At 62.4% G+C, this 26,739-nt stretch overlaps 1 protein-coding gene across 5 annotated transcripts in view; it reads right to left on the bottom strand.

Annotated features, from left to right (window-relative positions):
* Positions 1-1,175: 1,175 nt before the first annotated feature.
* Positions 1,176-26,739, bottom strand: part of FBRSL1 (fibrosin like 1) — a 41,154-nt gene continuing 15,590 nt past the window's right edge. Inside the window, exons 4-20 of one of the 5 annotated variants that reach the window (XM_081122999.1) lie at positions 26,579-26,614; positions 17,442-17,471; positions 11,644-11,689; positions 10,492-10,828; positions 10,041-10,255; positions 9,357-9,425; positions 8,972-9,186; positions 8,239-8,289; positions 7,941-8,036; positions 7,405-7,473; positions 7,263-7,292; positions 7,017-7,088; positions 6,353-6,485; positions 4,482-4,559; positions 4,191-4,274; positions 3,760-3,964; positions 1,176-3,263 (exon numbers count right to left, since the gene is read on the bottom strand). In XM_081122999.1, coding sequence (XP_080979125.1) covers positions 2,414-3,263; positions 3,760-3,964; positions 4,191-4,274; positions 4,482-4,559; positions 6,353-6,485; positions 7,017-7,088; positions 7,263-7,292; positions 7,405-7,473; positions 7,941-8,036; positions 8,239-8,289; positions 8,972-9,186; positions 9,357-9,425; positions 10,041-10,255; positions 10,492-10,828; positions 11,644-11,689; positions 17,442-17,471; positions 26,579-26,614 — 2,616 coding nt within the window. In that variant the 3' untranslated portion in view covers positions 1,176-2,413. Of the gene's footprint in view, positions 3,264-3,759; positions 3,965-4,190; positions 4,275-4,481; positions 4,560-6,352; positions 6,486-7,016; positions 7,089-7,262; positions 7,293-7,404; positions 7,474-7,940; positions 8,037-8,238; positions 8,290-8,971; positions 9,187-9,261; positions 9,426-10,040; positions 10,256-10,491; positions 10,829-11,643; positions 11,690-17,441; positions 17,472-26,578; positions 26,615-26,739 lie in introns of all 5 variants that reach the window. The other 4 variants (XM_081123001.1, XM_081123000.1, XM_081123003.1 and 1 more) reach the window with 4 other exon arrangements.

Here is a 26,739-nt window from a genome sequence, read left to right as displayed (position 1 = left end):
CCAGTCAGGGTACCTGCCTGGGTTGTGGGCTCGATCCCCAGTCAGGGGCACGCAGGAGGCAGCCGATCAGTGACTCTCATCATTGATGTTTCTTTCTCTCTCTCTGAAAAGCAACGGAAAAAATATCCTCTGGTGAGGATTAAAAAAATAAAAAGCAGAATTACTCTTCTTAGCTCAAAATATTCCAGAGACACCTGGAGTGGAAGCCAGACTGTCACAGCTTCTGCATGGTGTGGCCAGCTTGCTCTGACTTCAGCTCCTCTCCATGTTCCCTGGGTCCTGGCTCACCACCTCCTGGATCCTCCTGTCTCAGGGCCTTTGCACTGGCCGCTCCTTCTGCCAGATGCTCCCCCAGTAAGTATGCACAGACTCCCCGAAAGTCTATCAAATGTCAGCTTCTCAGGGGGACCTCTTTAACCATCTAGTAACACCCTTCCCTTTTTGTCTCCTTGTGTATTGGGCCTTCTGAGACACCCCATGGCTTGTTTGATTGTGCCACTCATGAGGCAGGCCCAGCACCACAGGCACCCTGGACTCTGCACCCACAGCGCCCAGGACTTGGAAGGAAAAGTTTCAGGGAAGATGCCAGCTGGGCCCCATGCAATCCCCAGGTCGGCCTCCAGGTGGCGATGTGGGCCGCGGTGGGTGGCCGTCGCCCCAGGTGGCCCCAGGTGGTCCTCTCTGATGGGATGGGGACCCGCCAGCCCCAGCCTCCTCTACAGACCTGAGAGGAAAACCTTTTCTGCAGAAAACAGCAGTTTGCTCCCTGGCTGCTGCCCTAGTGCAGGTTAACCAGGACTGAGAAGGTGCATTTGAGGAATTTCGGGCAGACAAGGAGAACCTCAGTCCAGTTTCTGGCACGTGGGTCCCTCTCTTCCCGGCAAGCCACCCTCTGAGAAGTGCCCCACGGAGCCAACACCCAGAGACCACAGCTGGGAGAGCAGGGAGGGAAAAGACCAGCACGATCCAGGTGACCAGGTGACGGTGGGGACGATGGAAGGAGAATGGAGCTGAGCACAAGATGGGGCGCCCGGCGAAGGCTGGGAGGAAGGGGTTCCAGTGGCAGCAGTGACGCTGGACACAGCGAGGACCAAAACCACTTCCAGGACAAGGTTGCCTGTCACCCCGGGGACCCCCACCTCGAGCACCACCACACAAAAAAACACTCAACCACCTTTCATCCAAAATCAAGGCTGTATTTCTCATTGACTGACATGAGGACAGAATGTTTAAAATCACCACACCCACCGTGGAAACATGGGCTGAAATCCAGAATGTGGCTGAACCGACCGGGCGTGGATGTCAGGGAGCACGAGGGGACACTGACTGGACACCGTGATGTTCGTGTGGTTACGAGAGCAAAACTGAAACCAAACAGAACCTCACGCAAGGTATTGGCCGGTGGAGGGACAACACTGGACAGACGGTGGCTGATGGCTGCCACAGAGGAAACAGACAGACACTGACTTCTTGTGATCAACACAGACTCCTCCCTTCTAAAACCCTACTTGTCAGGGACAGCTTCTGAGAACAGCACGAGGGTCCACAGAAGTGCCTATGTGGCCGGCGCGGGCGGCCGGTGCCCAGCTGGGTGCTGCTGGAACCTCCCACAGCCACCTGGCCTGGAGCCACCCCCTGGGGGCACTTGCATAGTTGAAGGGTCACCGGTGCCTGAGTCAAACTTCCAAGAGTTTCTACCAACAGCCGGTGGCTTTGTGACCACATAAAATAAACACAGGGATGTCTAGAAACTGTTTTTATAAAGTATACCTAGATAAAGAATTTAATAACATCATATATTTATATTAAGAGACTATTTACATTTGTTCCATTTGTTTTTTTACAAAAAAACAAACCGAAAAAAGAAATCTTACACTTCTGCATAATAAGGCAAAAAAACAGTTTTGTACATTAATTATTATTTTAATATATATCTGTAACTTCAGTTGCAAGTACCAAGGGAGGGCCAGGGCCGAGCCTGAGTGGGGGCCTCACAGTGTGTTGGACAAAATGACCGTTTTTTCCTCCATAAATAAGACGGGAAAAAAAACACCAAAAACCCCTGGGGCTCTGGAGAGGGCTCTGAGGCTGTTAAACCGCAATCGGAACTAAAAAAAGCAAGCCTTTTCTTTCTTTGAAATGTCTAAAGAGCACAAAATTGAAAAAAATACAAATCTATTATAAACGCTTCTCACCTGTGGGGGAAAAAATGTACAAACTTGAATTTTTTTCAATAGCCGGATCTCGGGCTCAGAAAACAGGTCACCCCCAGAAAGGCTGCCGTGTGAAGCCCCGACCCCAGGCTGCGGGCGCAGCGGGGCGTCGCCCGGACCACGGGCCGGGGCGCAGGTCCCGGGCGAGCACCGGCGGGGCAGCGGCGCGGCGCGGGCGGGTCCTCGCTGGGCGCCCGCAGCTACCGCGCCTCCACCTCCTGCGGGTTCCGAGAGGGCGAGTAGTCGGGGGCCTCGCCGGGCGCGCGGAGGGGCGTAGTCCTGCTCCTCGGCGGCCCGGGGGGCGTGGGGGGCCCGCCCGCGGCCACCAGGGGGGGCGGCGCGCCAAGCGCGGCGCTGGCCGGCGGGGTCCGCGCCAGGAGTCCGCTGTGCAGCGCGGCCGCGGCCGCGGGACCGAGGCGCGGGTAGTGCAGGGCGCCCAGCGCGGGCAGGAGCGCGGCGCCGTCCAGGGCGGGCGCGGGCAGGGGCGGGGCGGCGCCCGGGTGCGCGGCCCTCGCGCGCTCCAGCTCCTCGCAGCGCGCCTCCCGCAGGCGCTCGGGGCTGTAGTCGTGGGGCTCGCGGTCCCGGTAGGCGCGCGCGGGGGGCTCGCGGAGGGCGGGGCCCGCGGCGGGGGCGGCGGGAGGCGCGCGGCGGGGGAGCTCCAGGCCGCGGCAGGCGTCGCGCAGCGGCTCCCACGGGAAGCCCAGGCGCTCGAGGCCCGCAGGGCACGGGCCGAGCTGCAGGGGCGCGCGGCGCAGGCCGTCCCCCGGGGGCTCGGGCGCCTCGCCGTCCTCCCCGCGCTCCTCCTTGACCTTCACGCCGCCCTCGGGCGGCTTCCCCGGGTCGCGGCTCAGGAGGCCGGCCAGGCGCAGGCCCTCGCCCAGGGCCGCCTTGCTGCAGGGGGACTGCGGGCGCGCCGGCCGGGCGCCGTCCTCCTTGGCGGGGGAGCGGCTCTCCTTGACCCGAGGCTCGCCGGGGCCGTGGAGCAGGAGGCTGCCGACGGGGGCGGCCGGCGAGGCCCGGCTCAGCAGGCGGGGCTTCCCCAGGAGGTCCCTGGGAGGGACAGACACCCTCCCTCAGCCTCGGGGCAGGACAGACTTCTGGAAACGGGATGCCCCCAAAGCAAGCTGTCTGCTACCAAGTTCCCACCTCAGCACAGCGGGGCCATCAAGGTCCTGGGGGTCCTGGTGGGCACGTGGTAAACCTGCACCCCCAGGATGGTCCCGCAACACTTCACTCCTCCCTCCTTCTGTAAACAACTTGGAAACCAGCTGCTGTGGAGACGCACAGCTCTGCCCGGGGAACCGGACCACTGGCCTGGACAGACCCCCAGTGAGGAACTTAGGGGGATTCTAGAGGGATGGGGATCCTGGGATTCCTCATCCAGTGTGTCAGGCTGGGGTCCACCACAGTTCCACCTGCTGACCAGCTCTTACCCACGAGGTGCCCCCTGTGTCTGGGGGAGGGAGGTGGCCCAGGGTTGGCAGGTGTATTGGGCCTTCACCCTCCTCCTGACAAGGGGTACCTCAAGGGCACGGGGCCCACTCACCGCTCCCGATCCTCCCGGCCCTTGTCTGGCTCTCGGTCATGGTTGGTCAGGGCTGAGACCCGCTCGGCGTCCACAGGTTTGGGCCAGGGGGGCGGTGTGGGGAAGGATGGTGGTGCCCGGTGCAGCCGGTTCCAGGCCTCGTGGGGGCTGGGCAGGCCGTGCAGTGCTGTGCCCTCCTTGGGGGCAAAGATGCTGCCGCCTGCGGCTGGGGGTGGTAGTGGGAACATGAGGCCAGGTGACTCTGCCCCCCTCACCCCACACACAGGGCTGCCAGGGACCACACAATTCCCAGATCCCAGGCCAGGTTTGTGACAGGGTATGTCCTGGGGTGGTTGAAGGGGACAGTGAGCTGGGTGCAGCCCAGACCACGTGGGGAGCCCACACGAGGGGTGGGGTGGGAGATGATACGAGTGCATGTGCAGGTCACTCACTCAGCGCATGGCTGCCCAGGCCTCCGAAGGCGGTGCTGCCCAAGCTCCCCAGGCCCCCAAAGGTGCTTGGTCTGCTGAAAGGGTCTGTGGGGGTAGTGGGGCTCAGGGGCCTGCGTGGCTCACGGAGGCTCCCACCAGGCACCCTCTCCTGTGGCTCCAGAACCTGGCAGGTGCCAACTACGCAATCTGAGGATGCCCTGGTGTTAGGGTCACCTCCCCACCCACCTACCTCTACCCAGCCCTGAGGTCTTTGGAGGCCACCCAGATCACAGGGACCTTGGGGGCACCTACCTGTCAGGTGACCAGTGGGCAGGAAGCTGCTGGGATGGGCTGAGGGTCCAAAATGGTTGGTGACAGGATGAGCAGCACCTGGAGGGGGACAGGTTGGTGGAGCTGACAGCACCTGGGCCTCCTGTCTGGCTCATTCCCAGGGTTGGGGCTCCAGCTTCCTCTAGGAACTCCTACCTCCCCCTTGAAGGGTGTGACCAGACCCCAGGGGGAGCAGGAGGGAGGTGCTGATGGCAGTGCAGCCCCAAGGACACAGGCTGGGCCTTCTCGGGCTGCTCCCAATGCCCATGACTCAAGTTTCTAATGGGCAACCCTGATTACCTAACAGGGGTTTTGGTCTTGGGTCCTAGTGGACACTGCCTGAGTTACGGCTGCTAAAGATGGGAGCTCTGTCCATGGTGTCCCCCCAGCTACAGGACACAGCCCATGAGGCTACCGTGGCATCTGCCAATGGCCCCCAAAACCAGACCTCGAGGGCAGCTGGGTGTGGTGCGTGCCCTTCACTCTAGAGAGTGGGTTTCTGATAAAGACGGTGACATAGGTGACCCTCATGTCCTCCAACTCCATCTCTGGGGACCCCAACACTGGTGCATTCACATCTCCCACAGGCAAGGTCCACCCCTCTCACAAAAGTGTCTGATCTCCTTGGGCCCCCAGCTACAGTTAAATGTGCTTCTGAACAACTCATAAGCCAAAGATATCAACCAGAAGCAAAAGCCAGCCTGCCCAGTGCTGGTGGAAATGGTGTCAGACCTGGGACACGCAGGACAGTGCCTGATAAGCAGTGTGGGCACCCTGATGGCACCGCCTGGCCTGGGTGGGGCACGTCCCAGGGGATGCTGGGGGAAGGGGGGAGCTCAGGCTCCAAGCTGCACATAGGCCACAGCCCAGGCCCCATACTGAGCATGTCCTGTGGGCTCCAGCCTAACTGGGCTCTGATGGGTCTGCCTTCCACAGGACCCAGACACCAGGAGACCTCTGCTCAGGCTGGGGGCTGGAGGCTACCAGGGCATTGCAAAGTGGCCAGCCTGGGTGACCCATGCACACCCATGTAGCCAGCCTGCTGACATGGCTGCCTCACAGGCACACCCACATGTAAGGTGGCAGCAGGTGGCAGTGAGTGTGTGAAGACAGACGGGGGAGGACCCTTGGAGGAGGTGACATCCTGCAGGGGAGGAAGGAGCAGCAGGCCCGAGACACTGGCTGTGCTCACACAGGTCTGTGTGCAGGGCTGGCCCCCGGCTGGCGTCTGCGCTCTGGGGGTCAGGAGACCTTCCCTTTTTTCTGAGAGGAAGGGCTTGGTATCCGCGTTGCTTGTGTAAACACTGGCTTATGCTGAGCTCTCCTCCCAACTCTGTAGTTCGGTCTGTGCAGGGAGAGCCAGTGGGACCATCCCCAACAAAAGCCTGGGTACTGCGTCCCTGGGAGCTTCCGCGGAAGACGACACACACGTGGTGTCAGTTTGGTGCTGGGAGAATGGGGCTCGTCCCAGCTTGAGCCTGGGCTCTGCCCTGCAGGCCTATCCCCTTCCATAAGCTGGCTGTGTCCCTTCATGGTGACACATCTTAGCCGCAGGAGTGGTGTATGTTGAGTCCTGCTAGCAAATCCTTGAAACTGGGGTGCACCTGGGGACCCTGACAGAGCATGACTGTGGTGAGGCTGCTGGCAGGGGGTACATGGGGTCCTGGTAGCAGTTTCTGCTGTCAGGGGAGGACACCAGAAGCAAGGGGGTGTGGAGGGCAGGACTCAGGTCTGCTCAGGGGAGCGACTGGTAGAAGACAGAACAGCCAGAGCTCGGGGGCAACACGTGTCCCCACCTGGCACCAGCCAGAGGGAAAAGCCGCAGCCGCCGGGCCAGCCCCAGGCAACCTTACCCGAGCTGGAGAAGAAGGGTTGGGCCAGGTCCTGCGGGTAGTGGAGTCCTGGGAGCAGGCCCGGGGCAGGGGGCCTGCTGAACAAGTCCAGCTTGGTGCCCACCTCCAGCTTGTGGGGGTCCAGCTGCATCTGCTGGGGAACAGAGAGTGTCCAGGGCTGCCTGCTCAGGAGGCCGTGGCTGCCTCTTCCACGATTCACTCAGGGATCCTTGTTCGGAGCCCCCACCATGGCCAGGACACCTGGCATCACCTGCTAGATGGTGATGGTCTTCGCCCCGAGATGGGTTCTTGTTCACTGCCTGTCCCCCACAAAAGCACCCCTCCCCGAGCACTTCCAGCCTCTGTTCAGTGCTGAAAGCTCAGGTTCCCGGCAGGGTCCAAGGCTGTGGGGGAGGACTGGACGGGCATTGGTGGGACCAGCACAGGTGCCTACGACCACCCTACCCACAGGACCAGCTCCTCCCAAACCCCAGCCTGGGTCACCCTGGGTGACATGGTGGCCCCCACCCACAGTAGGCAGTGACCTTGTCCTGTCTCCCCCCCAGCTCTGACCCCTCACAACCCAGCCCAGCGCCCAAGCAAGGGGCACGCAGCAAACACCTGAGGGTCTGACATGCACGTGCACCTGTGGGTCAGGCCAGCGGGACTCGTGGCTGTGGCTCACCTTCATTCTCTGCTGATGGTGGTAGGTCTGCCAGGCGATCTGCACGTGCACAGCACACCATCTCCCCGGCTTCTGTAACAGGTGGGCGAGGTGCTCAGCGGGAGCCCCCTCACTCTCCGCACCATCACCCCCAGGTTCCTGGTGTCACAGGGCATCCCCAGGGACACCCAAGAGGTACCCAGAGTCCTCCCTGGCTGTGGACCCTCCCTTCCGCCCAGGGGATGCGCACACGTGTGCCACGCTCACCCTGACTGCTGTCCGGTACGGGTCAGACACCTGTCGTTGAGAGAGGAGCGTTAGGTGCGGGCTCTACTGGCAGCCGAGCCCGGGGGTGGGTGGGGACCTTGCCCAGGGAGGGAGGGACCACACAGACACTGCCACCACCTACCCCGGGGCCCTTCTGGAGCAGGGTGTGGACAGCGCTGGCCCGGCCTGTTACCTCGATTGGGTTTGAAGTCTGAGGGGAAAGGAACAGGATGTGAGACACTGCAGAGCCCTGGACCCTCAACACCTGGCCCTTCCTGTGTGGCCTCGCATGCTGCCACCCAGGGGTGGCATGGCTTCTCACTACCTCCCCAACCCAGGGTGGAGGAAGGGACTCATGATGCCAAGGTGCCTAGGCCAGAGTATGGGCTGCTGGGAAGCTGAGCAGAGGGAGCCCAGTCCCTGGTCCTGGGGCCTTAGGTGCCACCTGCCCCCAAGGCCTCGCCCCTGTACTGCTCCCCCACCCGTGAGCCCCTTTGCTGAGGAGGGTGAGAAAGCACAAAGCAGGGCTCTGCTGGACCCTGGTGCACAGAAGGCCCTGCCAGCTGCTGGCCAGACGGGCCCAGGGCTGAGCTCCCACGGGAGATGCTGTGCCTGGTGTCCTCCCTGCTGCTACCCCATCCCTGGGGACACGTCCCGCCTCCCGGGAACAGGTGATACCTTGGGTTGAAAAGCGCCCTGCAGGGACCCAAAGGGGCCTGGGTGTGGCAGCAGAGTGGGCAGTCCGGGGACGGCAGGAGGGAAGGATGGGAAAAACTGCAAAAGAAGGAAGGAGGGCATCCCAGGGTTGCAGCGGGCGCTCAGGCCCCGGTTGGTGCTGGCCCAGCCATCTGGTCACCCCGCCCTCCCGCATCGGGAAACACTGGTAAGGTGTGTGGAGGCAGAACCCCCTCCACCCGCAGCCCCAAGCCCGGCCCAACGCCCAGCAGCCCCCCGGGGCCAGAGCAGGGACACTCACGTTGGAATGTCGCAGGTAGGGGCTGTCCAGCTTGGGCGTGAACTTGTCAAACTGGAGGGGGAGAGAGTGAAGGGTGAGGCCCACCTTGCTCGTCAACGCCCTCCATGGGCCCGTGCCCACCTACCCCCACTGGGCCCGGTGGTGGCCTGGATGGCCACCCTGCCTCCTGGGGCTGCTGGTCTGCAGCCAGCTGTCCCAGGGGCTCCCTGAAGGTGCTGGCCCCACAGGCCCTCCCATTCTCATGGTCCCCCCATAGGAGAAGGTGCACACTCGCCCGGCTGGGCCTCCTGCTTGCAGTAACCGAGACACCAAAAGGCGGCTGCAGCGTGCCAGGGGCATAGAGCCCAGGGTGGGTGGCCCAGCTGGGGGCAGAGCCTGGTGGGGGCTGAGTGGCCCCCACCCCAGAGCAGCTGGCTTGTTGGGCAAGGCCTTGGGACCTGGGGAAAGGGGAGGGGCCTGGTTCCCGTGGCCCCACAGTCCTGTCAGGACCATCAGACCTGCTGTCTCCTGCCAACCAATGTGTCCAGGACCCTGTGTGGGGACAACTGGCCCCAAGACCATGTCACACTTGTGGGAACGTGGGGTGCCTGCCTGAGCCCAGGACAGGGGACTAGAGTGAAACCAGAAGGAGGGGCTGGATGGACAGACGGACAGAAAGGGGTGGTGTCAGTCTGCGTGCAGGTGGAGTGCGTGTGTGCCTGCTGTGTGTCCCGCCCGCTGGGGGCCTACGCACCGGCGGGGGTGCGGCGGGCGGCAGGACCGGCGTCGGGGGCAGCCCCGTGGGGAAGGGGGCGAATGTGTGTTGGTGCTGGTGTGTGTGCTGGTGTGTGTGTTGGTGCTGGTGGAACTCCGCCCGCAGCAGAGCCCCCGGGCCCAGGGGGGCGCCGGGCCGCTCAGCGCTCTGCACCAGAAAACGCGCGTTCAGCTCTTGCCTGAGCAGCTCGTGATCTACAAGAGAAAAAGAGAGAGAGACAGAGAGGCACGTCGGCCGCGGGCTCCCGGCGGGGCGAGGCGGATAGTCACCTGGCACTCCCGGGTTCGGCAGGCCAAGCCGTGGTGGCCGCTCGCTAGGTGCGGGCCCCAGGGCGGAGGTAAGAGGGGGGCCTGTGACCAAGTACCAATCAGAATCCCCGCATGAGGCTGGCAATACATGATTGGCTGGCTGAATGAGATCAACAGGCTGGCATCTAAAGGCAAGAGAGAAGACCGTGAGCCGGGCCCAGCCTTGGGGGCCTGCCCAGCCTGGCCACCCAGACCACGTCCTGGCCCCATCCCGGGGCCCCCAGGCCAGTCCGGACTGACTGACTTTTAGGAAGATTTAGACAGGAAACCCATGGAGAAATCCTGAGTGACCTAAATTTGACTCTGAGGGGGCACCTGCCAGAACCAAGCAGGGAAGGGAGGCCAGGGATGCCAATGTCCACCTCAGACTCCTCTACTCTTGAGCTCCACCGGCTTCCCGGAGAACCTCTCCCCCACAGGAAGACACACAGCAGGCTCTGGGCAGCCTCCATCCCCCCAGCTGCCTGACCGGGCCTGGCATGGGCTCAGGGTGCAGCAGGCACGCAGGCATGGGCACCGCCGAGGCCCCGGCAGAAGCCACCTGTGCACGGGCCGTGGGAACCCCAGGAACGCGGCCTCCTGGGGCAACCGGAGTTCTGGGGCCTGGGGTTAGGTGGCACCGCCCGGAGCAGGGCGAGGCTGTGCCCTGCAGGTTGGCACCCCTTCCTCAGCCTGGGAGAGAGAACCACTGGGTGGAGGGCGCAGCGACCCTGGCCCCTACAGAGGGCACCCGGACCTACCGGCGGGGTGTCCTGGGAGGACCAGGCTGTTGGCCGGCAGCGCCGGGGGCGGGGGCAGTGTCGCGGGGGCGGCAAACATAGCCGCCGCGTGGTGCTGGTGCTGGGCCTGCGAGCGGAGCGCCAGGTGTGAGGTAGACAGGTGGGCGCCCGGCCCGTGCGGCGACAGGGACACGTGCTTCGCGAGCCCGAGGCTGGCGCCGGTGCTGCTGCTCCTGCTGCGGGGATGGGGGCTCAGGGTCCCTGGCAGAGCACCCGCTTGCCCCGCCCCTCCTGCCCCGCCAGCCCCGCCAGCCCCGCCCCGCCTGCCTGGCACCACCTGCCCCACCTGCCCTGCCAGCCCCGCCTGCCTGGCACCACCTGCCCCGCCCGCCTGCCCTGCCTGCCCCACCTGCCCCGCCTGCCTGGCATCATCTGCCCCACCCCGCCTGCCCCGCCCGCCCCCAGCGCGCACCTGAGGCTGTGCAGGCCGTGGTGCGCAGCCTGGCCCAGGCCGTGGCCGTGGCAGTGGCCGTGAAAGGCGCCCAGCGGCAGAGGCACGTGTGTCGGCAGCGGGGCCCGGGGCTGCGGGGGCGCGGGCGGCGGCTGCGGGGTGAGGCCGGGCAGGGCGAGCGCTTCCTTCTTGACCAGCAGGCCGGCGGGGGCGCCGGGCGCGGGGCCGGCGGGGGGCACGGGGCCGGCGGGGGGCACGAAGGGCGGCTCGGCGCTCAGCTCGCGGCTGCGCTCCAGGCCCGAGACCTTGGGCGCCGCTGCGCCGGCCTTGGCCTCAGGGCTCTCGCCCAGCGCTGGGCCTGCGGAGAGAGGCCCCGCTGGATGCGCCCACAGTCTGCGAGGCCGCAGCCGGGCCCAGCCCCCCACCGCCTACTCCCCGGGGCCCCTGGAGTGTTCTCGCAGCAACCCCAGCTCGGGATGTTGTGACCCCATTTTACAGAGGGGGAGACCAAGGTGCAGCAGAGGCCCCGGCTCGGTAATTCCAGGCTCCTGGCCCCAGAACAAGTGTCAGGGCCAGTGGGACCCGCTGCCGTGGATGCCGCCTGCACATACCACAGGCCCGTTCTGTTCAGTCACATCCGGGTGGACGTTCAGGGCAGAGGCCCCTTTTCTGCACTGGGCCTGGTGACGCCCCCTTGGGGCCACAGCCAGGCCTGAGGCTGGTCACAGAGGCCCGGCCTGGCCTCGGGGCGGGCGGCCAGGAGGGCTGTCTGGGACAGTGGGATGCTGCACACCAGCCTGTCCTCGCAGGGCCACAAGCCCGGGGCCGGTGCGGCAGAGGGAGTCTGACCTATTTCATTTCAGTGCACCACACACATGCAGCGGTGTCCACAGCGGCCAGCCAGAAAGGCAGGGAGCTTCCGCAGGTGTGAACCACCCGAGCCCATGAGCCTGGGGAGGACGAGGGGACCCCACCCTGGGAACATCGGCAGGTGGCAGGTGCCCAGGCCAGGGCCACCTGGCTCTGACAGAGGCTCGGATCCTGGCTTCCCCGTCTTTCCTCGGGATTTTCTCTCAGGAACACTTCCTCAGTCACAGCCCAGACCCCCTGCTGACTTTAGAAGCATCCTGTCCTTCCCCGGAGGCTGGAGCCCTGACCACGAAACACACTTACCTCTGTCGGCTGCTGGGGCAAAGAGCTTCTCGGAGCCCACAGACGCCTGGAAGAGAGAGGGGAGTCAAAGAGGGTACACCTGGCCCTGGTGCCCAAGGATCAAGTTTGGGCATGTACTTTTGAGCCCACAGCTCCCACATAGGAGGGTGGCCACGCCCAGGCCTGGCCATAAGCACATGGCCACACAGGACCATGGATTCCCTGCTCAGCAGTGATGAGAGGGTTCAGCGTGGCCCTGCCAGGTGGCGGCTGGGACTTGGGAACCTGCACTCCACTGGGCCTGGTGGTGAATGATGGAGCAGAGCCCATGGTTCCCCTCACCCACAGCCATGGCCATGGCCGTAAGACACCACCTGCCATGCCTCGGACCACCCAGGGCCACGCAAGTCACAGGTCTGGGGACCACGGCCACCATTATATACTGAGTGCCAGGGCACAGTGGACCACTGGGGTCAGGCAAATAGGAGTGTCCCCACCTCACACTCCTCCTGGGGAGGCGCCCACGTGCGGCGCTCAGGGTTGGGCAGTGGCCCCTCGATGTCTGGAAGGAGGCCCCCCGTGGCTCAGGGGAACAAGCCTCATGAGTCTGCCCCTAGTAGACCTTTTATTCCCGGCTGTTCCTGTTTTTAAACATCTTCATTGAGATATAATTCACACACCATACAATTTACTCATTGAAGGTGTATAACTGAGAGGTTTTAGTGCCATTCACAGCCCTGAGCAACCTTCACCTCAATTGGTTAGGACATTCCCATCACCCATCCTCATGGCTCCCAGTCCCAGCACCACTGTTCTTCTAGGGTCTGCAGACGCCCCCACCCTGGACTTCTGAGTGCACAAGGCAGCCAGGGGTTGCTGTTGGGTTGGGTGACTAAGCACCAAAGGTGCACCCCACGAGGAAAGCCACTACTGAAACCCAGAAACGGTGGGCATGCTGAGGTCATGGAGAAACTGGAGCCCTATGCAGTCTTGGTGGGAATATAAAACGGTGCGGCCGCTGTGGGAAACAGGATGGGGCTCCTCCAAGAGTTTAACGACATGCACCCAAAGACCTGAAAGCAGGGACTCGAAGAGATCTGCACACCCACATCCGCAGCAGCATCAGTCACAACGGCCAAGAGGTGGAAATAACCCAAGCGTCCGTGAACGGATGGAAGGATATGCAAGGTGTGGGCTCTCATGCAGTGGAACCTTACGCAGCCTCACAAAGGGAGAGAATTCTGACTCCTGCTCTGACATGGATGGCCCCGGAGGACACAATGCTGAGTGATAAAAGGACAACGGACTTGCGATTCCACTTATATGAGACGTTAGGAGTCAGAGCCGCAGAGATAGAAAGCAGACAGTGGGGGAGAGCGACTGAGGGAGTGAAGGGGACAGTGTCCATCTGGGAAGACAAGCAAGTGGGGATGGAGGGGGGGATGGAGGGGGGCGGGGTGGGGGGGATGGAGGGGGGGGCATGGCTGCACAAGGACATGAATGTGCGTAACGCCCCTGAGCTGTGCACTTAAGCAGGGTTAAGGTGGTAAATTTTCTTATGTGCATCTTACCACAATAAATAAAAACTTAAAGAGAAGGAGCTCCAGGGAGCTTTCTGGGGCCATGCAGAGGTTGTTCTCTATCTGACTGTGGTGCTGGGTGCCCAGTTGTAACAAGTGTCAAAATGCATGAAACTGTGACTTGTCACAGCTGCATCTTATCACACATCAGTTCCGGGGGCTGCTGCAGGACACAAACTGACTGGGCACGTGGGCCTGTGGCTGGGGCTACAAGTCTGTGGGGAAAGGCGGGTCACCCAGACGAATGGGGTGGGATAGGAGCTCGCTGCTTGGGAAAGGGAAGCCAAGATCCCATCTCGCTCCTCGTATCAGAGTAACTCCAGCCCAATCACTGCACAAATGTGGAAAACAAAACCATGAACAGGACACACCTGTACAATCCTGCTGCAGTGGTAACCTTGGTAACCACACCCCCAAAACTGGAACCCAGAAAAGGCAGCAAATGCAGTCCTGAAAACACGGCTGAGGGAAGACAGGGACGGGGATCCCTGACAGCTGGGGACACGGCCCACAGTGGACCACAAAGGCATGAGGGTCCCTGACAGGGAAGGTGGGAGCACAGGCCCCACCCTGCCCACCTGCCAGACCACGGAGGTCACGTGCGACCTCCTCACCCACCCGCATTGAACACAGGCTCAGTCGGCTCCTACACAGGGGCACCACTGCCATGACCCCTTCCCAAGTCTGTTTACGCACTCATTTGTTTTTTCCAGCACATTCTACATGGTATCAGCTGATAGAGACCCTGAGGAGTCCCCAAGGAGGTGGGGGGGGGTCTACCTGAGCTGGGGGTCTGCCAGGGAGGACAGGGTAGGGGGTTAGCCCTGGGCAGGGGCACTGGCAATGCCTGCCCACCTGCCCTCCCAGTCCCAGGTCCACCCAGACCCTCAGGCCTTCCTGACTGGACCAACCCTAGGCCTCTCCCCTTAAGGTCTTCATTATCGAGACTCTGACAGCCCCTCAGGGTTGCAGGGATGGTGCTAACCGCTCAGCAGCCTCCAAGGTCCCCAGCTCAGACACTGCCAGAGGGCTCCCTGTAGGCTGTTAGTGATAAACTGATGAGCTCAGGGCCCAGCTGGCAGCTGTCATCACCTTCCAGGGTGGGCCTGGGTGGGGAGGTGCCAGAAGGGTCTGTGGGATCTCATGGGTGGGTGGGGGAGAAGGGGAAGCTGGTGTGAGACCTGGGTTTCACAGCACCCAAGGGCAGGTCCACCACACCATGTGCCAGCTGGTGGAACCCCTCCCCTGACAGGAGCATCTCCGTCCCAGCAAGGCCGGGTCAGAAGGGAACCGCAGACACATCACTCAAAACACGGGTAGTGGCCGTGACTCCTCTGGGTCCGGGCCTGAGATGGGGGGGGTTGGAGGGTAAGTTCATCAAAGGCCGTAGGCCCCCGCCTGGGTCTGGTTTGGCTGAAGGACCCAGCCCAGAGCTCCAGATCCCAGAACCTGAAGGTGGGACTCCAGACACTGGGACAGTCGGGGAGGGAGGGGCGGGGTGGGGGGTGGGGGGTGGGGAAGGAGAGGCCCCGAGCCCTCTAGACCCCCGGGATGCCGCCGGGGGAAAGGCGGACAGGCTGCTCTCCTAGGGTCCATCAGTCCCCAGGCCCCCTCAGCCACAGTTAAAGTTTGTTCAGAGAAGTTGAGGGACCCCAGTTCCCGCAGGGGTTCTGGGCAGAGGCAGGCGGGCTGGCACCTGGCCAGGCTCAGCCACGCCCATTTGGAGGACGGTGGTCCCTCCCAGCCCCGTCCCGGCGCAGGCACAGCGGCCGCCTGCTGCGGTTCGCCCCCGCGCCCAGTTCCGGGGTCCCTACTATTCCAGGGGGGTCTGCAGCCACCCGACCTGTGACAATTTCCCGGGATTATCTACCGAGACGTGACCCGTGGAGCCGGCTGCGCCGAGCCGGCCTGGAGGTGGGAGGCCGCGGGCTGCAGGCGCAGGGTCCCGTTCGGGGTGCGCCGGGCGCGGCGTCAGGGCCGGCACCGGGAGCTGCGAACCCCTCGGGCGGCGGCCGCGCTTTGTCTGCAGGACCCGACCGCCGGGCAGCCTCGGTCGAGACGCGGCACAGGCTCGGCGGCCGCGCCCCGCCCCAGACAAAGAACTCCCAACTCGGGGCAGGTGAGCGCGGCGCCCCGGAATCCGGGGGCCCAGCCCGCGCCGGGGCGCAGACAAAGGCGCGCGCCCGCACCGCCCCCCGCGCCCGGCCCCGCCTCCGCCACAGGCCCCCCACTGCCCTGGCCGCGGCCGGGGACCCTCTACCGCACCGCGCCCGCCTTTCGCCACGTGCGCCCCGGGCGCAGCCAGAGATGCTGGATCTTCCCACGCCCAGCTCCAGAGAGACGGGGTGGACACAGACCGGGGCTCCCCTGCACCCCGCTGCTCCAGAGGAGACGGCTGCTCCCTGGACCCAGCCCCGAAGTCCTGGGTCCCTCCCGAAGCCACCGGCGCACACTCACCGCGCGGTCGCCCCGGGCCCCGCGCCCTGCGGGCGGTCCCGGCTAGTCCTCGGGCCGGGGCCGGGGCCGGGGCCGGGCGGCATGGACGCGGGCGGCGGAGCGCGGCCCTCTCCCCGCGCCCGCCTGGCTGGAGCCCGGCCGGGGCGCACACCCGCTGCGCCCGCTCCCGCTGCGGGCGGCTCTCGGGCGCTCTGGGCCCCCAGACGCCGTCGGCGCGGCGAGGGGCCCGGCGCGGAGGGCGCGCGGCCGGCGGGCGGCGGCGAGGAGCGCGGGCGGGCGGGGCGGGGGCGGGGCGCGGGCAGCCCCGACTAATCCAGCCCCGAGGCGCGGATCTGCCGCGCCGGCCGCGGCCGGCTCGGGTCCGAGCGGTCGCCGTCCGATCTCCGCTACCAGACCCGGGCGCGCACTGCGGCCAAACGCTTTGTGGGCCCGACTCCTCCCAGGCTCAGAGCGCCCAGTGCGGGCGGCTCCCACGCCTAGTTCACTGAGGGGGAAACTGAGTCACAGAGCTCGAGGAGCTGGGGCTTGACGGATTACAGAGCCCCACACCCGTGGGACCTGAGCTCTGCCTTCCCCGCGCCTCGGCTTCACCGTCTTCCACCAGGGATGGGAGGTGGGAGACGCCGCGGTTACCCTCTGTGCAGAGTGGCTCCTGGATCCCCGACTTCTGGCCTCCAGAAATGGGAGAGAATGAATTCCTGCTGTTCAGGCTCCCAGGCCTGGTACCTGAGTCCAGTGAGACGGGAGGTGGACTCCCTGACCAGCCCATCCCCGAGAGTGACGTGTCCTCGCCAGCCTCGAAAGCAGAAGCGTTGAGCTCCACAGGCTTTGAGGACGGGTGTGTGCACGTGTGCGTGCAGGTGTGTGTGCCATGTGTGCAAGACGCAGGGGAGGGATGTGGGCTGCGGCTCCCTGGCCCCCACGGCTCCTGCAGCGGCCAGGGCCTCTCCAAGGAGGCAGACCCCGCTTGGCTCATCCCAGGCCAGGTGCTCACGTCAGGGCCTGGAATACTTGCCTCCACCCCAGGCCACAGGCACCATTATGACCCCGGTTAGCCACGAGGAAACAGGCTCAGAGGGTGGAGGGCTGGCTGCAGGAGCCTGGCCTGCGCCAGGTCTAACCCTGTGCAGTGCTGCTGTCCACAGAGGACCCCCATCCCGTCCAGCCCAGCCCCATTCCCGCAGCCCAGGAGCTGGCTAAAGCCAGGCACTGGGAGCATGACCTGACAACGAGTCTGGCACAGAGACCAGACAGACAGACATCCCTTGAGGGGAGGCAGTGGCCACAGGCAGCCGGATGAAGTGCTGGCCAGCTGGCCACTTGGCCCAGCCACTTGGGCAGACGGCAGCCAGTCCGGGCCCAGCAGGCCGCCTAATGAGTCCCACACAATTTTTCACCCCATATTTTTCCAACAAAAAAGCAGTTAAGACACAAACCGCAGTATCCCGGATGGGCCATCTGGCTGCCCGGCTCCTGAGCCTTCTGCCAGCACAGGCTGCTTCCCCACCCACGGCGGCACCCAGAGCAGGGCTGGAGTGAAGGGGGTGGGGGAGCCCTGCAGTGACAGCGCTGACACTGCAATCCCGGGGAGCCTGGGAAGTACCGCACCATGAACATCTCTGGCACCTGGTCCTCGGCCAGGTGAAGCTGGGGCCCCCACACCTGGGGAGATCGTGTGCCCCCAGAACCCCCCACAGGAGAACCCAGGACCTTCCTGCCAGGTCTCCAAGACACGCCCTGTGGGGTCAAGGTCAGCTGGAGGGGAGTCAAGCAGAGGCTTACCTTGTCGTCCCCGTCGCTCTCGCTGTCACACTGTGGGGAGAGAGAGGGGGTGTTAGCACCTACAGTACCCCACACCTGGCCAGGCGGGTTTCACCAGAGGCCACAGGGCAGGCACCAGAGCGAGGGAGTGTGGGAGCGATGGGGGAGGCAGCTCTGGCAGCCCCACAACACGACTGGGCCTCAGGCCTGGGGTGGGAGGGTGTCCTCGGACAGTGGGACCAGGAGCCCAGGCTCCAGGAGCTCTATTGAACCCGTGGAATGTCGCGGGGCAGGCAAGGCAGAGGTGAGGCAGGCAGACATACCCACCCCAGAGCAGACACGGGGCAAGAGTAAGCCATGAAGCCCCCATGCCCTAGCCAGCCAGGGCCCCCTCCTTACCCAGGGCCAGCTGGAGCCTAGCCTTGGGCAGATGGGCTCTATGAAGGGGAGGCAGGGACGGTGAGGGGCGGGTGCGGTTTGAGACCCCTGGGGAAGACAAGGGGCCAAGGCGCCGCCAGCGGGGAGGGGAGCTGGGATACCCACCCCACTTGCCCCTGAAGATGCCCTAGCAGAAAAGGCTCAGCGTTAGTTCAGCTGGTTAAGGGAAGATTGTGATAATCACACACAAAGATCTGTTTGTCAGTTAGCAGAGCTTTAAAGGAAAGACTCCTCCAAAAACCACAGCAATTTCCCCCCAAAAGAACATAAAGGAAGAAATCCCTTCCCAACAACTGTAATTACAACACATTCGAGTCAAATGAGTTATGTTGCTGAAAACACACCTCTCTGGGGTGCACGGGGGTGCTGGGCCTCACACCGTGCAGTTTCTGGGGTGGCTGCCACTTGATTAACCCAGGCCACTGGTGCTGTGACATCCCATGCGAACATGTGGGCCCAGTCTCCTGCCACACAACCAAATGGGGGGGCGGGGAGAGCATGGGTGGCTGAGAGCTGGCGGGAGGCAGGACAGGCACAGCAGGAAGGCAGAGGGGGACACAGGAGAGGAGGCGTGATCATCACTGCCCCCGAGTGTGGACTGAACTCTGCCAAGGAGCCAGAGGGAAAGTCAGGGTGGTGACAGGCACCTAGGCCAGAAGAGAGGGATGGTGATTCGGGCCGGGGCCTGTGGGACGTCAGGAACCCGACTGTGCAGCTGCTGGCGGAGCTGCCAGAAACCCCCAATCCAGCCCCTTCCTGCTTAATTAGCGGCTCTAAGCCCTGGAGGGGGAAACTGCACACCCATCAAATGAGGGGGAGTGCTCACATGCACACGCCTGTCACCTGGCACCCGGAACCACCCCCGGCCATTTCCCATCTCTCCCCACAGCTCTGGGACCATCGGTCGGTGTCACCCATGAGAGCTTAATGATCCAGCTTCAAGGAGGGGTGAGGGTGCTTTCCGGAGAGCACACAGATCCTATAATTAACCACACAGCACACGCCTGTCAGCCGCACAGGCCGCGTCGCAAATGAATTCACGTTATTAAGTCCTATGGAATTAATGTTTAACTGCAGCGGAGCTGGAATTGAACGAGGCAATTAATCAGGGCAAGGAGGGAAAAAGCCACATCTGTCTTGCGGGAGCTGCCTGCAAGAGGTGACTTTCACGGGGTCAGGCTGGGCTGCGGTGGCCCTGGGGAGTGTCACTCCACTGTGGGTAGGGGTCCAGACGGGCGTCCATGGAGGAAGGGCAGACCCCAGGCCCCAAGGGGATGTGCTGGGTATGGAGGGGAGGCCAAGACATGGGCTCTGGAGCAGATGTCTGCTCTGATTCTGTGTGTCACCTATGCTCTGCAGCCTTGGGCAAGCCTCTTGACCTCTCTGTGCCTCAGTTTATGCTTCTGTAAAGCAGAGACAATAGCCCACCTACAGGGTTGTTGTTGTGCAGCTTAAACGAGTGAATATGTGCAAAGGTTGGGACAGTGCTGGGTATAAACAGCATGATATAGTGTGATGGTGTCTTCATCATCACACCACCGTCACCACCATCACCACCGTTACCACCACGACCTCCATCACCACCATCACCATGACCACCACCACGACCTCCATCACCATGACCTCCATCACCACCATCACCACAGTCACCACCACGACCTCCATCACCACCATCACCATGACCACCACCACCACGGCCTCTATCACCACCATCACCATGACCTCCATCACCACGACCTCTATCACCACCAGCACCACTATCACCTCCATCATCACCGTCACCACCACGACCTCCATCACCACCATCACCATGACCACCACCACCACGACCTCCATCACCACCATCACCATGACCACCACCACCACGACCTCTATCACCACCATCACCACCTCCATCACCACGACCTCTATCACCACCACCACCACCACAGTCACCACCATCACCACCACGACCTCCATCACCATGACCTCCATCACCGCTATCACCTCCATCATCACCATCACCACCACGACCTCCATCACCACCACGACCTCCATCACCATGACCTCTATCACCACCATCACCGCTATCACCTCCATCACCACCACCACCACCATCACCACCACAACCTCCATTCCTCCATCACCACCAGCACCACCATCACCTCCATGATCTCCATCGCCACCATCACCACCACCATCACTACCATGACCTCAATTCCTCCATCACTACCACCACCATCATCACCACCATCTTTCCAGGCCCCGTCTCTCATTTCAGACCAGCCCTTGGAGGCATCTGAGCCCCAGTGGGGCCTGGGCATAGATACCTCTCCCGCTTGTCCAGCATCTACACAAGTGTGCTCATCACCCCCACAACTGGCCTGTGCATGCGTGGAGGCATCAATCAACACAGTCACCCAGCAGCAACAGAAATGTCTTTCCTTCTCTCAGCGTGATCGTTAATTACTGCTTCACAGCAGAGCTCAGAGGAAGGCCGCCTGTCTCCCATTTCTCAAACAAAGGCATGAAAAATTCATGGGCTAGGGGACCTTGCCACTGAGCCCGTGGCTCCCATCAGACGTAGCAGCATCCGGGCCTGGCCCAGAGATGCCCGTGGTGGGTGGGGAAAAGAGGGGCAGTGGGAGTCTCTGTGGAGCAATGGAGACAGAGGCACCAAGAGGCTGCTGTCCTGGGGGATGGTCTGGGCCCAGCCCTGGAGGAAAGCACTGAAAACCGCCCCAGCTTTGCCTCTGCCTAACCCCCATCTTCCCTCTCAGGTGACCCTGCCCCAATCTAGGAGTGAGAAGGCTGAGGGGCAGTCACAGCTGGACCGATCCTTACCAGCCTGGGACCCACTCCCAACTGGCACTGTCACCTGCAAAGGCTGCAAAGGTCCCAGCAACTGAAACCCCAAACACCAAAGGATCCCAGGCCCTGTGTGAGCGGAAGATGATGAACACTGGGCTCCACCCAACTGGACGCAGAGGCAAGAAGGTCTGAGCTGCTGGCTGGTCAGTGCTCACCCCACACCCTGGGCAGTACCCACATGGCCTGAGGCGGCCACATTCAATTTCTGTGGGCCTGGGGACACTGCAGAATCCCAGGTGGCACAAGTCCTTAGTGTGGACAGCATTCACTGGGCATGTCTTTGTCACTTATGTGCCATGTGCGAGCCTGCTGGCCTGCGTGGGTGATTGTCCCGAGACACACTGAGGATGCTCTGAGGCCTCTCACATGTAGGCAGCGGGGTCTCCTGCCCAGTGGATGCTCTGCCCCAGGGTGTCCTGGCAGGTGTCCCAGTGTGTGTGCATGGCACCTGTGCACTCAGGTGACCTGCCAAGGGGCCACGGGGCTCCACACATGTGGTTAGCAGCACAGGCTTTGCTGACAGCTGTGGGTCTCAGCATGTGGGCTCTGGCTTATCCAACACTCTGCTCCTCAGAAGAACGTGGGGGAGGGGGAGAGGGCCCACCCATTTGCTGGGGAACCCACCCTGCTCTGTCCATGCTGGCTCGAGGAGCTCACCTCCCTTTCTGCCACAAAGGCTCCATCAGGATGTAGGACAGAAACCACCTAAGGGACACGGGGGGGGGGGGGGGGGCTGGGAGAGACAGGGAGAAATCTTATTGAAAGGTCAGTGTCATCCTGGGCGTGGGCTCTGCCAGGTGGCAGCCCTGGGACTATGTGGCTGGCAGGAGTGGGGGCAGGAGATGGGAGCCCCCTTATGTCCCGCTGGCAGGAGAACCCACCACAGACCTACTGGGTTACAGATGAGGGAACTAAAGCACAGTGGTCGGGCAGCACACTGGCAACTACCTCATGGTGGCTGAGGCCCCAGTATGGCCCCCAAGGGCCTCCCGGGCACAGGAAGTCACAGTTGCACCTAAATAATTATGCAGGAACCGGATGGTGGGTCCTGAAAGCCCCCTTCCTGTTCACTCAGCTAATTCACTTTTTATGAGTGTTTAGGCTTAAAAGGAAAACAAAGCACTAATTATCCAATTAACAAGCAATTAAGTTACTGCAGCCTAATAGCCCAGGCAGGCGCCTCGTGAGCTGATGGCAAGTGAGACCCACTTAGCAGAGCCGCTCACTGCACCACCACCTGCCACAGGTGGGGCAGTGAGGAAGATGGCTGGAGTTGGCCGTGAGCAGGATGGTTCCCCAAGGCGGCCCAGAGGACACACCCCTCACGGCGGACCTCACAGCCCCTCAGGACGAGGTCCCAGGGCAGGTGGTGCAGCCTGGCCCAGCCCATGAGCACATGTGCTATCCTTGGTCAGGTGACCCTGCCCCCCCAGCCCTGCTCTTTGCCCCACCATCACTCGTGGGGCAAACCTGACACCTCCATGTCTCCACAGGCTGCCGGGGCCCCAAACCCTGCCTGCCCCAGGCCACACTGTGACAAAATTACACACATGCACTCAGTCACAGGTACGTGCGTGGTGGGAAGCCCCTGATGCCTCTTCCCACCCATCGGGCCCATCTGAGCTGCAGGGGGACAGGCCTCCCCGGGACGGCGTGTCTAACATCAAACCCATCTCTCTCTTTCTCATCAGCGGCTCTCCCCACATAGGCCTTTCGGGGCCGAATAATTAATGAGCCTGTGTCGCAGGATGAATAAAACATGGCCCCGGCTCCGCCGCACGCGGCTGACCTTTTGCAGAGTCGACTGTATTAATATATCCTTGTGTTGTCAGACTCAGAGCGCTAACTGCTTCATGAATTATTTATCAACACAAAAGTCTTAACCAGAACAGTGTTAACATTAATTCCTAACCGTGGGTCCCAGCAGCCCGGCAGTTTCACATAATTGAATCTCAGTTCCCAGGGGCCCAGCCCACGCCCACCTGAGCTCCCCAACCCGCCCCACCCTCCAGCTGTGGCTCCTGGTGCATGTGCCACGGCCTTAAGGGGCCCCTGTGTCTTGTCCAGAGCACCCACGTCCAGCTCTGGGGACAGGACCACGGCTCGTTACGCAGCATACATGACTAACACAGGAATGAGGAGCGGCATGGTGGTCCCGAGCTGTGGTGGGGCCACGTCACAGTGGGAAGCACACGAGGGCACCCTCCCATCCAGGGCTGCCCAGTGGAAATATGGAGCTGGTGTGGTGGCCCCACTACCCTACAGGAGACCCACGGATGCAGGAGAATTGCCCAGAGCTGAACCCATGAAGCCATGAGATGCAGCAAGACAACAGGACATGCAGCCGCAAGTGGGTGTTGCCTCCAAACATGTCTCGGAGCCTGTGGGTGACTGGCTGGAGGAAGGGGCCCGGCAAGGCTCTGGGGGCAGGAGCGTGGGACGGTGTCTGGGGTGGCTTCTCCTGGCAGTCCCCGCAAAGTGACGGGGAGCCCAAATCCATGGCCCACCGAACACCTGACCCCACACTGCCCAGGCGGGAGTGGTGGGCTGGGGCGCACCTGGGTCTCCCTCTTTTATGGGCCTGCTCCCAGTTTGAAATAAATGGGTGTGGGGCTTTTAAAGATGGTTGGGAAACGCCAACAAGACTTGTGGGGACTGAGGCGCCCAGCCACGAGCCCGAATCCCACCCCTGCCCTGCAGGGACCCCAAAGTGGTCCACCTCACTGTAGAACCTGCAGCTCAGGCCTGAATCTCGGGCCTTGCTGCCCCCGCCCCCCACTGGCTTTATTCACCATCCGCTCCTTAGACCACAGCCGCCTCCCACTCCAGGGCAGGGACAGGGGCTGCTCGGCTGCTTTCCAGCACCTGCGACAGGTGCAGAGCAGACTCGCAATAAATGCCGGAGGAGGAGGGAGGAAGGAACACACCCCTGTCCCACACCCAACCTGCAGGCTGACAGCCAGACCTACACCTAAGGAAGGGGAGCAGTCAGCTGAGAAGACGCTTGGAGCTGGGGCAGAGCGGGTACCGCAAGATGCTGGGCAGGTGCTGGGGCACAGTGGGGGCCACGGGGTGCGGGGCAGGTGGAGGGGCAGAGTGAGCCAGGCTTCCTCAGGGACAAGGGTTATAAGGAGGAGGATCCTTGGGTGGGAGGGGACCTCGAGGACAGCAGGGTGGGTCCTGGTCTCAGCTGGGAGCACAGCCCTTAGCAGGGCCCCTCCTGGTGGTGGATGCCTCAGAGTCTTTATCTAGAGGCTGTGGGGTCATGCTTGTAACAATGTCCACCTTGAGGTGTGGCTATGAGGACAGGAGGAGCTAAGGCAGGAGCTGAGACCTGCCCCTGGGTCATCACAGGTCAGAGGTCACCATATCACAGGCATCAGGGCTGCTGCTCAGCCTCCCCTGGTCCTTGAGCCTGGGGTGAGGGTGGAGGTGGGGGTGGGGGAGGGCCAGGTGCCTGGAGTGGGGGTGGGGAGGGCTCAGCCTCAGGGGCATATAGATCTTCATTTAACTTTAAAAGGGAAGCTGTGTCTGCCTCTTGGTCTGCTGGAGACAGACCATCGAGTCCTTGGTTGCAAGCAGCCAAATTAAGAAAATTACTTTCTAACTAATTTCACGGAGCTGATGAACATCTGATGGTGTGCTGGGGAGGCTATGCCGAGCTGCTGGGGCAGAAGCTGTCAAGGATGAGCAATAATTGGGGATTTGCTGGGGATAAATCTGGGCAAATTAAGCCCCTTTAAGTACCATCTATAAACCATCAGGTCAGATGATAAACGTCCAGCGTCACCTGGAGCAGGGACGCTGTTGGGGAGGCCAGGACAGTGCTACACCACCCCTACTGGGCCTGAGGCCCCAACCATAGACACATACAGGTGGCAAGAAGCACCCATAATGCCACGTGGCTACGAGTCTCACACACAGACACATGGCACGCCTGCCCGACAGTCACACACACACACATACACGTGCACCCAGGCCATGCCCAGACACAGCTCCTAGACATGTACATGCACACACACACATGACATGCATGCACCCACTCACACATGCAGGCATATTTGCTACATCCACAGACACACATGCAAATGAACACATACAAGAGGCCCAGGCACACGCAGATGGCTCAGAGACAAATACAACTTCTAGGTGCAGGCAAACACAACCTGCAGGGCCATGTGGAGACCTGCATGCGACAGACACGTGCCAACACACAAGCACACAACACACCCTTCCCTCGCACAGAGCAGGCACATACATACACGCACACACATGCATACAAAGGGGCCCCAGCCTGAGTGGGCACACTGGCCTGTCGAAGGGCTCCATGGTGCAGTCCTGGTGTGGAGGCATGGTTGCAGCCACCCTGAGCCCCAGACCTGCACCCCCTCCTGCTGGGCAAGGGTCACCTGGGCCAGGCCAACTCCTCCATCTTTCAGGGAGGACAGCCTCCACCTGGCCTCCACTTTGAGGGGGCCGGGCTCCTACCTGCAACCCCACGCCAACCGGACGGACAAGAGGGCACCAAAGCCAAGCTACCACCCTCAACCTGCAGTGCCAGGCAGGACTATGGGACACACCTGTCCACCGAGGTTCTAATGCACTCACCTGCAAACGTTCACGCACACACATACACACACACACACACAGCCCAAGCAGCAGGCGAGGCCTCTTCCCTGCCACCTCCTGTCGCTCCTGTGCTAGGGTTGTGGGGGGTTAAGCTGCAAGCAGCTGGCACGTTAATTACGGTTCTCCAGGAAACATCAAACCAGCGTTTGGGAGAAGACCGCAAATGCCACAGCGATGTGGGAGCAGCAGTGCCCCAAGCCTCAGGCGTGGCTCCAATGGGGTGTCCTTGGGCACAGCCCCTCCAAGACCCATGGGACCCAGGCCTGCCCTTCGCCCTGCCTGCTACTGGGCATTCTGGCCCCCCATTCTCTCGGCCACTGCCCCAGCTCTCCCCCATCTGATTGGCATCACACAGCAGGTCCCTGCCGCCTCCCACCAGGGCTGCCTGCTGTTCCCACTGGAGCCGGGTCCTGGCACAGCTCCTGGCCAGAGGTGTTCGGCCAACTCGGTCAATCCCAGTGTGGGGACAGCCCAGGCCCAGGGGAGGAAGACACAGCACAGGCTGCCAACCACAACTGACAGACCAAACGTGAGGAAAGACAAGTGCCCCAGGCTGCCGGAGAAGGGCGGGGTCCTCCCCAGAAATACACCACCGGGTGTGGAGGGCCTCCAGGGAATGAATGGGTTAGTCACACACCCTATAAAAAGCTGCAGTGATTTAGTGAGCGGCCAGCCAGGCCCTGGAGCTCTGAACTCTCAGTAAATCAGCAGCTTGGGGATGAGGCAGGCGGAGCCTAGGCCACAGCCCTCCAATGAGCCCACAGGGCAGCTGGGCAGTAAATCTGCAGGAATGGCTTTTACGGAGCTCTGGGTTTTATGGTGTCATTAACGTTCCTCCTGATACTTAAGGGTAAATGAAATAAAGTCCTGGGGGGGGGGGTTGTTCCCCCGGGACAGGGCTGGGGGGCAGGGAGGGTGGCCCCACACCGCTGGATGGTGGGGGCCCATACCTGTGTCCAGCTTGAGTGCCAGGCCTCTCTGGCCAGGCTGAGCATGGTACTGGGGGGTGGAGGAGTCAGGATGCTGGGGGGGCCGGTGCTCCATGCCCAGGACCCCACTCCCTCTGAACCTCTGCCCACTTCGGCCCCCTCTCCAGCCTGTGCAAGCCCCCCTCTGACCAGCTGCTGTCAGCCAGGACCACCCTGAGGGTCTGGCCCTGGGGGCAGAGCTCAGAAGGGGATTCTGGTGAAGAGAGAACATGCGGGGAGGGGGACAGCAGGGTGGGTGTGGGGGAGACTTACGGAGTAGCCTCTGCCTGAGACCGCCTGCGCTGAACTCTGCAGAAAATAAGAGAATAGTCAGTAATGAGGGTCGCAGATCCGCCGGTAACCCATCCTGAGGGCCGCCCAGGGGCCCAGTCTGAACGATCAGGGTATCACCATCCCTGGGCACAGATGCCATG

The sequence above is a fragment of the Miniopterus schreibersii genome (genome assembly GCF_964146895.1).
Source record: "Miniopterus schreibersii genome assembly, chromosome: 20".
NCBI classification, from domain to species: domain Eukaryota; kingdom Metazoa; phylum Chordata; class Mammalia; order Chiroptera; family Miniopteridae; genus Miniopterus; species Miniopterus schreibersii.
This window is presented reverse-complemented; position numbering and strand designations above follow the sequence as displayed.